General features: G+C 38.4%; 1 protein-coding gene across 3 annotated transcripts in view; it reads left to right on the top strand.

Annotated features, from left to right (window-relative positions):
• THADA (THADA armadillo repeat containing) overlaps window positions 1–13,460 on the top strand; it is a 301,173-nt gene that overhangs the window by 136,767 nt on the left and 150,946 nt on the right. For 2 of the 3 annotated variants that reach the window (XM_075127132.1, XM_075127131.1), the window contains exon 29: window positions 3,634–3,802. In XM_075127132.1, coding sequence (XP_074983233.1) covers window positions 3,634–3,802 — 169 coding nt within the window. Of the gene's footprint in view, window positions 1–1,074; window positions 1,226–3,633; window positions 3,803–13,460 lie in introns of those variants that run through there. The other variant, XM_075127133.1, reaches the window with a different exon arrangement.

The raw sequence follows: 13,460 nt of genomic DNA, 5'->3' as shown, positions 1-13,460 counted from the left end.
ACTAGTGAAAAATGGTTGTATAGGTTTTCTGCATCTGACATTTCAGAGAAAATAGGAGAGATGAGCTGTGTAAGTGCCTAATCCAATAGGGCTACTCTCAATAGGGTTACTTGTGTGCCTAATTGTTTGCAGTATTGGATAAAGGGTATAATTTTCCAAAGCACCTCTATTGACTTTCAATGGGACTTAAGCTCTGAAGTGCCTAAGTCATTTTTGAAAATGGAATTCAGGCTCCTGAATTTAGGCACTTGGGAAATGTTATCCTTAACATGAATTTTTTTTGGCAATAATAACATGTACTGTGGTTACTACTTGCGTTACCTTAACAAATAAACAATCTGGCAATAATTGTCATAGGGAAAAATTGTACAATTTTTTGTAAGACTGCTTAATGCAAATTGTTTTAAACAGAAGCATAGGACACAGTTTAAAATGAGGTTACTTAAAAATTGCCTGGAAATCTAAACTTGATTATATTACTAGGAAAAAAAATATAGAATTCCATTCCATTTTATTTAATTGCATTACATTTGGGGAGGGAGAGAACCCCAAACCCTCTGAATCATATTGTTTTGGAAAATACCTTTGCACAGGGTATCTGGCTGCAGCAGACTCTGGCTCTTTCCCCATTTTCCATTCTTTCTCCTGAATAGAGGCCAGATTCCTTTGGGAAATCATCATTTGTGAAAAGGTCATGAACAGAATGAGGGGCATTCTTTAGTATACGGTTACTGCTAATTAGAAACTAAACATCTGTAACCATGTCAAAGTTATTTGTAGCTGAAAAGAAACATTTATATACAAGATTCCCTCTGCTAACATAAAACATAGTATAGCACGAATATAGGAACAGTTGTAGACAAATCACTTTCCGCAGTGCTGAGGTTATTCTCTAGTAGAACTGAAGCATTCTCATTTAAAAAACAGAAGTTCTTATTAGCACTAAACCAAATATTTCCCTACACTTGCCAATGCAGGATTAAAGGTTTTACCACATGTGGCCAAAAATACAATATGCAGAAAGGGTTAGACTATGACTAGGACTGATCCACCGTCCTTTTCACATGTGTATAGGACATCTATTGTCACACTCCTTGCATTTTCCTGGAGCGCCAGGACTATCCTCTCTTAGCACCTCTGTCAAGCAAGTCTCCTAAAGGAAATGTGGAAGAGATGGAGATGTGGAGAGGGAGCATGGTGCACCATCCAGAAGTTGTAACTGAGCTCCAGAGGAGAGAGTTGCAGCTCCTATGGCAGTATGGCTGCTCTGCACTTCCCCCAGTGCACGCTTGTATCTTCAAGGTATAATGTGGTCTAAGATGGAAACCTTGTCAAATACATTATGCTGTTAACTAAGGCAATGTCTACACGGCAATGTTAAGTCGACATAATGTAAATTGACATCGAGCCTCCAATTTAAGCAAGTCGACCTTGCGTGTTCACACTACACTCGTGTCAGCAGAATTCATCCTCACTAGCAGGGCTTACATTGACACACGGAGCACTGCACAGCGGGGAGCTATCCCACAGTACACCTAGCAGAGTGGAGTTTTGGGTTGGGCTTGCGATGCCTCATGGGACCAAAACATTGGCAAGGGTGGTTATGGGAACATGACGTTAGCCTCCCATGATGCACTTACCTCCCTCCCTGAAATCAATGCCAAACAAACCAAGCCTTTTTTGCACCCCCCTTTTTTTGTAAGCCTGGGTTACCCACATGGACACCATAGCATGATAAGCATGGACCCTGCTCAGCTGTACACTGTTGTTGTGATCATTACAAACACCTCGCGCCTTATCCTGCAGTATTTACACAGCCGATACAGGAGCCACGGCACAAAACAATGCATCCAGCTGCCTTTCTTGAACCTCAACCAGATGCCTCAACGTGTCTGATTGCTCCTTCATAATCTGCAGCATCTCTTCCTGCGTGGCATGCTCTTGTTCCCTGCATGATCTCCTGTCCTCCCTGTCCATGTCCAGGGTCTCAGTGTAAACCTCCATGCTCTCAGCTCCATCTTGTCACTCTCGGAGGAGCACATTAACTCACTGAACATGTCTTCCCGAGTCGTCTTCTTCCACCTTCTAAATCTGGGAACATCTCTGTCCTGGTGTGGAGGATGTGCCAATGGACAAGGTTTTAGCTGCAAGGAATGCAAAGCATAAGGGTAATATTGACAGTGCATGCATTGTTTCTGGTGCAAGGCTAATTATTTTTTATTTAAAAAAAAAACACCCCTCAATACACTTCACTGCAAGTCACAACATAATCAAAACTGCTGGCCATTGAAAGGGTCGGTTTTCTGCTCCACCCATGGTGAGTAAGGTCATGAGGCATGGGCAAGAGGTCTTGTGCTGCTGCTTTTGCGAAGACAGTCTTGGGATCACAGGTTGGAAGTTGAGAAAAGCCCCCTTTCCCCTAGCTACCTGGATGGTGCTTGAGGGCTGGGTTGCTGCAGAGGGTCCCCACACCGCTCCCCATGGTTGGGCAGCTGTGGGGAGTCTCCCCATCTTGGCTGGGCAGCTGCAGGGTCCGCCAGCCCCCTGCCGCAACTGGGTAGCTACGGGGTCCCCCCACCAAGATGAGGGTTGGGAGCTGTGTGGGCGGGGCTGGCTGGTAGCTCCACCCCCTGGGGAGAAAATATCAGAGGTCAATGGAAGTCACGGATTCCGTGACCTCTGTGACATAATCATAGCCTTAGCCATGATGAGCTGTGCTGGTGAGCTCTCCACACTGATTAAACAGGAAATGAAAATTCAAAAGTTCCTGGGGCTTGAACAGGGGAGTGGTTGTTTCATGTGTACCTGGCTAACTTGCAGTGGAGTTGAAAGTGCTCTCCAGAGCGGTCACAGCGAAACACTGTGGGACACCTCCTTGAGGCCAATTCATTCAAATTACACAACGCAGTGTCTACGCTATCTCCATGTCAACCCCTGGATGTCTAATCAAGCGCTATGCCTCCCACTGAGGTGGAGTACAGAAGTCGACTTTACAGGCTACTTAAGTCAGTGGAAGGGACTTGGTAGTGTAGACACTACATTATTAAATCGATCTACACGGCTTATGTCGACCTAACTTTTCAGTGTAGACCAGGCCTAAGTGTGTCTGCTGTGTACTAAGCCAGGCCTTTTTATGCATTTGTTTTAGGAACATATGTTTTATTGAAAGTTTGCCCTATATCTGTTTATCTTGTTCATATAAATTGTGTATTAGGCATATTGAGAATCATAAATTTTAGTAAAATTAATAAATGATCACATTCAAATTCGTGGTTACTGTTTGTCATTAGTAACGTCAATGGCCAACATACATTGCTGCTACTGAACATCCGGGTCTATGGTCCCATTATATTTTTGTCTTAAAGAAGACAAGGACATTTTGGAAGAATAGAATCTTGTGTGGATGTATTTAGATATAGGTGGCTGGAATTACACCCTATCAGTAGCTAGAGGAAATACTATAAAAGTATGTTTTGTAAGGAATATGTTTTGGTTTAGTTTTCACTGTGTTTAGTCATTTAGTTTGCATTTTTATTTTGGAATACTTTAAAATAATCATATTTGGAATAAATGTGTAACTGTTACTTGTTAAGTAATAGCAATGCATGACAAACCTGTTTCTCCATTTTCTAGATGTGGCCACTCGCCTGTGTATCGTTCACGTGAGATGGCAGGCCGAGCCCTTGTTCCATTTGTTATGATAAACCAGATACCACATACAGTACAGTCTCTGCTCGCTGGGCTTCCAGAGTGCACCAATCCATGTATACGACAGAATTCTGTGCATGGACTGCTTCTACAAGTAAGTTCTCCTTTTGCATAATGCGATCTAGTCATAGTTCATGGTGAGTAGAGAAGCACTTAAGCAATGTATGAAAACACTTTACAAATCAGTTATCTAAGATGATAAATATAGAAAGCCAAATTCATAGATGATTTAAATGTTGATATAAATCAGAGTTCGGTAAATTAGTGTAAGTTGATTTAATATCCATGCAAGAAGAGCAGAAGGACAGAGTTGTAAGAAACAGCAATCTACAAGAAGGGTGCAAGACTATATATGACAGCAATGCCACTAATATAGAGTTTTTCATCTTTGAATCTCAGAATGCTTTTAAGAAGTGGGAAAATATCATTATTTCCATTTTACAGATGTGAACATTTATGTGCAGAGAGGTTAAGTGACTTGCCCAAGGTCATACACCAACTCTGTGGCAGGTCACAGTCTCCCACTCCCATATCCTGTCTGTTAATCCTTCTTACTTATCTGACACATTTTCCATGATCCTTTTGGTTGTCACTCTTGCCACAACCTCACCTTGTTGTCCTCTTGGCATGTATGCTACACCCACTTCCTCTTACACACTGACTTATATAACTTACATTACCAATTAAGAAATGTCAGTATTTGGCCCCATATGTAGAAATGCATAAATAACCTATAAATAAATATTTAATTGACTCCATAATTGAAAGGCAAAACTGAAAATAATGAAAAAGTGTAGTTAAAGAATATGAGATACAGATACTTGAATTAAATTTATAAATTTGTGAAACAGTATTATTCCAAAAAATTCTCTGAGCCAAAAAACACAGAGCAAAAACCTCCCAGGCAGAAATAATGATGTCTAAGGGTTTGTTAACATCTCTATTTCCATTCTGTTTTTAGAAATGTGTTCTTGATCCTCTTTTTGTTTTTGATTTTCTTTTTTTAACTATTAGGACATTGGACTGTAAAGAGACATTATTAGCTTCAAATTAACTTACTTACAAAGTTTTGGTTTCTTATACAGCATCCTTTTAAATAGCATATCATGAAATTCTTCATGAAAATTCCCTTCAAAATTGTTAATAAGTTTTTTTGTTTGTGTTTTTGCTGTTCTGTAAACATTTAAAAGGGTCTTTTTAGCACAAGAAAAACTGACTACCTAACTTTACTGGGAAACAGTAGAACTGACTGTGCACAAAAGTGCTATTAAATGCACAAAGTAAAGAAACTTAAAAATTAGAGAAACATTTGTTCCTCTAATGTTTTGGTAATAATAATCTTAGTAATATAGTAATCCTGTAACTATAGTAGATAAAAAAAAACTTTTATGCAGATATGCTTTCAAGATGATCATGTCCCTTTTTAAAATATGCAACTGTGACAAAGAGAGAACTTTTTATCTATGTTATTGGAGAAACTTCTTGGGACATGCAGGTATCAGTACTACATGCTCAATGAGTTTCACAGGCTTTCTTGTCTTTGATGTAGTGATTGTCTCTGAAGGAATGAGCTATCAGTTCAAGATAGGTGTGGCAAAAAATGAAATAGCAAAGGACACCCTCAATGCATTCTTTTCAATGGTAATGCATTTCCTTTCACGTTTTCACTCAGAATTGTGCTGTTTCTTGTAAAATGGTAATATCTACCCACTTTATAATTTTTTCCCAAATTGCATTTTTGCAGGATTTCCAGAAGGAAGTCCATCTGATGCAAACAGACACCTTTTTCACACTAAAGACAAAATGAATTTAAATTATTTCATCAACTTTGAATGGGAAATACTTAGTAATCTGCTGACATTTACACGTGAGGTTTATTCCCATCCTTTTAGCAATGACCTTCGTCAGATTTTGACATCTATGTCTGAGAAATCATTTGCATAGGGAGATATGAGTTGCCATATTGGATCATATCAGTGGTCCGTATGCTTCCGTGTCCTGTCTCTGGCAATGAACAGTACCAGTTGCTTCTGAGGAAAGTGTGAAATTCCCATAATGGACAATTATCTAGTAATTTGCCTACAGGGGAAATTTCTTAATCAGATGATAGTAGGAGTTGCTTTATGTCCTGAACCTTGAGAGCTGACATCTCTTGTAAATTTTAATCATAGCATATGATATCCTCTAATTTCTTTTGACTGAAGGGTATATTGATAGGGTACAGAGTGGCAGGCCAATTCTGTTTGTATAGGAGTGTTAATGCAGACCTGTCATATTTGGGGATGGGTATTTTAAAGTGCTTTATAGTTTAAGACATTATGGACAGTAGCTTTGCTTGTTTCCTTGTATGTTCTCTAAATCTTTTTCTTGTTCCAAACATTTCTTATAGTTCACTTTTAAATGGAGCAATTAAATCTTTTCTATGTGCTTCTTAATTCTGAACCCAGCTGTGATAAGCTTCATATTCTGTAACTGAAGGTCAAATTCTAGGAAACAGCCCACGATCAATTTGGAATCGTAAATTAACTCACCTGCTGTTCCTTTAATTTAGGGTAATCAGTTGTGTTTTGTGCTTGCTTTTAAATTTGTCATACTAGTAATTTAGCTGCTTTGTTGCCTTTTTTTCATGAGAATTCATCTGACAATGCCTTACTGTGTGTGTTCACTTCTGTTAGCCTGCAACTGTCCATGGCTCTCAACGTATCTTGGCACCCCTTCTTATTGTGAGCTCTCTTATGTCTTTTCCAGAGTGTTCTTTTCTCTTAAATTTCCTGTGTGGTCAGCAATTTTAGGACAGGGGAAACGGAAGGGAGTCCCTATACAGCTATAATCGTCAGCTGTACCTGTGCCCCGTGATATACCAGATTTAGTTTCTGGTTTATCATTAATTTACATAAAGTTAGGGGTTTTTTTTTTTGCTAATACAGACTAACATGGTTACCACTCTGAAACCTGTCATAAAGTTAGTTGTAGGTCTCCAATAATTCCCTCACTATTTTTAGACCCTGGAATGAAAATCTGCTGGCAAATCTATCTTCCCTTCCTGCTTTGTTTTATTTTATAGAAGAGAGTTCAGTGCTTGTAAAAGGAGCCAGATGGTCGGAGCTAAAAATTGAAGTCTTTTGTTTAAATTCACTTGTAGGAGCAGGGCCACTGGGCTGCAGTGGTTGGGTTGTATATGCTGCAGGAGAGGAATATTTACCTCAAAACAAAACTGCTTTTAAAAATTAAAAAAATCTGTTTTATTGGAGTTTGTAAAATTTCTCCTTCCCCTTTTAAAACTATGTTTACAAAATATAAACGTTTGTGAAACAATTTGACATTGTCCCTTTAAAGTGAGTATATGCTTTCCCCCTTTGAATAATGACATGAAACAAAAAAAGCCCAGAATACATGGCTTTATGCCCTGTAATGATACCACTATACATAACATAAATAAAGAAAAAAGACACATTCAATTATGGTTCCTCTAGTTATACGCTAAATAAAACCACCATTGTTGGTAATTGAAAACAATAAAGAGACTGGTTTCATTTTAATTGCTGAAATCCCGGTTTAGGTATTCTCAGATAGAAAATATTTAGCTCTTATCTATATATGTAGAGCCATAAAAAAAAGGAGGGTAGGTCACAATTTTAAATGAAAATTAGAGTTGCATTTTTGAAGAGCTCTTCTGACTAGTTTTGAAAATTGAGTATAACTTTCAAAAATATTCAGAACCAATATTCAGAATTCCTTTTGTAGGCATGGCAGGCATGAGGACAGCAGAAAACCAGTTGATATAGGCAAGATGTAATTGGAGGAGGCAGCTTTAAGTAAATGTTGCATCATTTTTCTTGCACTGTTTATGGAATACCTGTGTGTGAGATCTGCCATTTTGGCAGGAGATGGCTGTTTGGAAAGAGAGTGGGGCATGGAGAGAGTCATTGTGTGTCACTATTCCTTGCAGTCCCTCTTGAAGCATGTCTGGGATGATTGCTGGCAATCTCCACTTTTTTCTTCTCTTATGCTTTTGACCACTGCATCTTTATTGTGTCTGGGTTATGCCTCTCAAGACTCCCCCTCCACTTTTTACTCAAACATCCAATTCATCTGATCATATGCCCCAGCCCTATGTCATACTCAGTCCTGGAACTGCACTCAAGAACACATCATGCCATCTTGATACCTCCATCTAGCTCATTTGTGGCTCTTCTGGTTGAACTGTGTTATTAATAATTTCTCTTAACTGCTTGTGACAAGCTGGGAATTTCTTGGAACACTTCTCCGAAAACAACTAATAGACTTGTGTGCTGTCATGATTTTTCTGTCTTTCTCCCAGAGTTTCTTCAAAGGATATTTTCCTTCTAAAAGAGTTTTCTTATCCTGGAGCTCAAACATGGTAAAACGTAGACTTGTCTGCCTGTTGGCTCCCAGTTTATATCAGCTGTGCCTTCTGTTTACAGGCACAGAACACATTCCTCCAAGTCCAGTTCTTTGCTAACTGCCTATCGCTCCTCAGAAGGGTTTTCTTACTGCATTTTAATTTTTCTGAGTTTTACCTCTCCCACCTCTTACAAGTGCAATGCAGATTTCTTCTCATTTTCTTGAAGATTTGACATTGCCTGTTCATTCTTTAAATTCAGCCCATAGCAATGCAATCTCAGTTAACACATCACAAAACCAGCACCGCTAGTACTTATTGACATCCTTGTTGGCATTCTGAGCAGAAAGGCCTAAGACTGGATGCATATGGAGACTGAACTATACTCTCTCTCACCTAGGCGTGGGATCCCTCCAGGAAACAGTTGAGGCACATTACCACTGCCTATGCCCCATACTCATTGTGTGGACAAATAGGACATTCGGTCTACAGTGTGGCCAATCTGTCTCTGGTTGCAAGTAGTAAAAATGCTTATACGCAGGAGAGATTAAAGAAGTGAAATCCCTTTATTTATTTGAATTAAATTCTGTGGAATGTTTCCCTCCCCTTGTTTGTTCCCTACTCTCTTTTTGTTAAGGTGAGGATTTTGTACTAAAAATGATCCAGAAGGTATAGGATAAATTCTCTTAAAATTGGTTTCTGTTTGTTGAGGCTACTTGTCCCTCTTAAAACTGGAGTGAGTGTGTGTGTGTGTGTGTGTGTGTGTGTGTGTGTAGGGGGGGTATATATACACATCATGTAGTGTAACTTTTGATATCTTGATGCCCAGTTTAACTGAGCACAATGTATGTATTTACCACACTACTTCTAATTTACAAGTTGAGTCCACTTATCCGTTATCACAGTAAATTCAGTTGTTACACATGAGATTTGTAACAAGCTAAGCAAATAGAGGATTTTAATAAAAATAAGTAGACAGTTATTTTCTAACCTGAATACCTAAAATCAAGCTGCCTGGGGTCAACCTGTCAAATTCCAAAATGTGCAAATTGAGGAGCACAAGATGAATAATAAAGTAGGAAATCTCAGAAGTAAGTGGGATTGATTTTTTTTAACATAAAATTTCTGTAACTTAATTTTCATAATTATTTTATCTGTGATGGATATAATTGAGAATAATGATAACACAAATGCTGTGTGGTCTGAAAGTAAATTTTGGTCTTAGGTGAGTAATGGTTGAGATTTGTGGGGTTTTTTAAAATTAATCTCCAAACACCTCAAAATAAAAAAACCCTAATGGAATCATATGGAGACTGCCAGAGATGTGGTAAAGTCTAATAAAGAATTTTTTTATTGTTACTGATTTTGCATGGAAGGTTCTCTTATACTGTGTTGATAGTGGGCAGTATAAAGCCCTACAATTGCTTGATTAATGTTGGCACTGTGGTTTTCTATAATCCCTCTTGTACTGCCTATGTAAGCCTACCTTTATTTAAAAAAAAAAAAGTTTTCTGATATATTGTCAAGGCTGATTCCCCACTCTGACACCTTGAGTGCAGAAAGTGCGGGCTCGCAAGGATTCTAAAAATTAATACTGGCCACTCCAGGCTTATATTAAACTCCCATGGTTACAGCTTTTCTCTGACCTTGGATGGGTAGATGCTGCCACCACCCAAGTGCAAAAACCCCTCAGAGAACCCAGGAAGGCGCACTTGGGAATTCCTTCCTGTGGCGTACCTTCAAGCCCCTTCACCCCCCTTCAGGGAAGAGCTGATAAAGAAAACAAAGAAAATCAGCTGTTGCCACCAGCTAATTAAACAACATGTGCACAAACCTTTTGGGACACAAAAATTCAATCCTGTTCTTAAAAAAGGTAAATTTTATTAAGAACAAAAAAGAAAGAAAATACATCTGGAAACCTAGGCTATTGCTAGACTTAAAAAAAAAAAAAAAAAAAAAGAATCAAGAATAGCTTTCTTGATGTCCAACTTAAAGATCACAAGCAAAACAAAAGCACCTGGGGTTAGCACAGAGGAATCCACAAGCCAAAAAAGAAATTAACCTAATCACGTCTTCCTAAACATTTCCTGATCTACTTGCATATCTGGGGTTTTAAATGAGTAGTTTCTAGGTATGATTTGATGATTTTTCATACCTGGCCCAAAGCTTCTTACAGCATCGCTGCTCTGTCCCTTCTCTCTGGGAGAACAACAGACAGACAGAGACAAAGGGGAAGTTTTTTCCCAGTTTTAAAAAGTTCTAGCCTTCCCATTGGCTCTTTTGGTCAGGTGCCCACTCCCTTCTTTTACCTATGCAGGGAGACTTTTTTAACCTTTTACAGGTAAAGCCAGTAGATAACAACTACTAAGAGGGATTTTATAGCTAGCTGGCTGGCTGGGTGTCCACAAAAGGGAGCTACCCCACCCACCCTTTTGTTCATCACATATACCCTTTTGCACCTCTCTGATATTCTCACTATTGGGCAAATTCTGTGTTTTAGGGATCAGTGGACATCCATTTAAATCAAGAGTTCTTTGCTGAGCATGTCTTATCTACCTCTGCCCCCTCGAAACCTATGAAGTGTTCTTGAGGTGAGGGACAGTGGGGTGGGAGGAGGTATTGTTTCATATTCTCTGTATGTATGTAAAGTCTGCTGCAGTTTCCACGGTAAACATCTGATGAAGTGAGCTGTAGCTCACGAAAGCTCATGCTCAAATAAATTGGTTAGTCTCTAAGGTGCCACAAGTACTCCTTTTCTTTTTGAGAACCTATTATGTGTTCTGTAATATAGGAGAATTCAGAGTCGTTCAGAAATGTCTGTTCAGTCTTATACATACAGCTATTATATTAAGCACTCTTGTGATTTACTTGTGGTTTAGTCACAGAAGCTTTGGAGAACTCTTTCTAGAGCCAATTGGAGGCTTGGGCCCCAGACTGGTAGTTATCTTATGACTGACAACTCCAGCTGCTTTCATCAATGACTATGGTACATGTATGTCTAAACCAGGTGTTCTTAAAATATTCATTTAAATTTAAATATGTTAATGCTGGTTATTTTCCAAAAGAAGGTAATAGGGATTGCATCATTTGCCTGCATGTTTAAGAGAAAAGCACTTAGGTTAAAAGAAAACTCTGTTCATCCTGAAAAATTATATAATTCTGAGTTTAGTTGTGTTAAAATTAGGGCTGTCAAGCGATTAAAAAAATTAATCGTGATTAATCACAAAGTTAATCGCACTGTTAAACAATAATAGAATACCATTTATTTAAATATTTTGGATGTTTTCTACATTTTCAAATATATTCATTTAAGTTACAACACAGAATAAAAAGTGAACAGTGCTCACTTTATATCTATTTTTGATTACAAGTATTTGCACTGTAAAAAAACAAAAGAAATAGTATTTTTCAATTCATCTATTACAAGTACTGTAATGCAGTCTCTTTAGCATGAAAGTTGAACTTACAAATGTAGAACTATGTACAAAAAAACTGCATTCAAAATTAAAACAATGTAAAATTTTAGAGCCTGCAAGTCCATTCAGTCCTACTTCTCGTTCAGCCAATTGCTAAGACAAACAAGTTTGTTTACATTTGCAGGAGATAATGCTGCCCACTTCTTGTTTACAATGTCACCTGAAAGTGAGAACAGGCACTCTCATAGCACTGTTGTAGCCGGCGTCGCAAGATATTTATGTGCTAGATGCGCTAAAGATTCATATGTCCGTTCACGCTTCAACCAACATTCCAGTGGACAGGCGTCCATGCTGATAATGGGTTCTGCTCAATAACAATCCAAAGCAGACCAGACCAGTGCATCTTCATTTTCATCATCTGAGTCAGATCCCACCAGCAGAAGGTTGATTTTCCTTTTTGGTGGTTCGGGTTCTGTAGTTTCCACATCAGTGTGTTGCTCTTTTAAGACTTCTGAAAGCATACTCCACACCTTGTCCCGCTCAGATTTTGGAAGGCACTTCAGATTCTTAAACCTTGGGTTGATTAGAAATCTCACATTGGTACCTTCTTTGTATTTTGTTAAATCTACAGTGAAAGTGTTCTTAAAATGAACATGTGCTGGGTCATCATCTGAGACTGCTAGAACATGAAATATATGGCAGAATGCGGGTAAAACAGAGCCAGGGAACATACAATTCTCCTCCTCAGAGCTTCGTCACAAATTTAATTAACACATTATTTTTTGAATGAGCGTCATCAGCATGTCCTCTGGAATGGTGGCCGAAGCATGAAGAACCATACGATTTTTAGCATATCTGGCATGTAAGTACCTTGCAATGCCAGCTACAAAAGTGCCATGCAAATGCCTGTTCTTAGTTTCTGGTGACATTGTAAATAAGAAGAGGGCAGCATTATCTCCTGTTAATGTAAACAAACTTATTTTTCTTAGCGATTGGCTGAACAAGAAGTAGGAATGAGTGGACTTATAGGCTCTGAAGTTTTACATGGTTTTGTTTTTGAGTGCAGTTATATAACTAAAAAATATCTACATTTGTAAATTGCACTTTCACGACAAAGAGATTGCACTACAGTGCCTGTATGAGGTGAATTGCAAAATACTATTTCTTTTATCATTTTTACAGAGCAAATATTTGTAATAAAAAATAATATACACTTTGATTTCAATAGAAAAACATCCAAAATATTTAATAAATTTTAATTGGTATTCTATTATTTAACAGGGCAATTAAAACTGCAATTAAGCGCAAATAATTTTTTTAATTGTGATTCATTTTTTTGAGTTAATTGTGTGAATTAACTGTGATTAATCGACAACCCTAGTTAAAATGTGCTTAATTACTTGATCTCTGGATTGCCCATATTGGGTCAGACTAATGGTCCATCTAGCCTAGTATCCTGTCTTCTTTCAGGCCAGTAGCAGATGCTTTAGAGGGAATTAACTGAACAGGGCAATTATCAAGTAATCCTTTCACTGTTGTGTAGTCCCGGCTTCTGACAGTTAGAAATTTAGGGACACTCAGAGCATGGGGTTGCGTCCCTGACCATCTTAGCTAATATCCATTGATTGACCTATCCTCTATGAAGTTATTGAATTCTTTTTTGGAACCCAGTTATACTTTTGGCCTCCACAACATCCTCTGGCAATGAGTTCCACAGGCTGATTCTGTGTTGTGTGAAGAAGTAGTTCTTTAATTTAGTTTTACACCCGACTGCTATTAATTTCATTGGGCAACTCCTGGTTCTAGTGTTAGGTGAAGGAATAAATAATACCTTCCTATTCACTTTGTTCACACCATTCATGATTTCATAGACGTCTGTCATATTCCCCCTTCGTCATCTCTTTTTCTAAGCTGAACAGTCCCGGTCTTTTTAATCTCTCATCATAGGGAGGCTGTTCCATGCCCCTCATCAT

The sequence above is a fragment of the Caretta caretta genome, chromosome 3 (assembly GCF_965140235.1).
Source record: "Caretta caretta isolate rCarCar2 chromosome 3, rCarCar1.hap1, whole genome shotgun sequence".
Classification (NCBI taxonomy): Eukaryota; Metazoa; Chordata; order Testudines; family Cheloniidae; genus Caretta; species Caretta caretta.
This window is presented reverse-complemented; position numbering and strand designations above follow the sequence as displayed.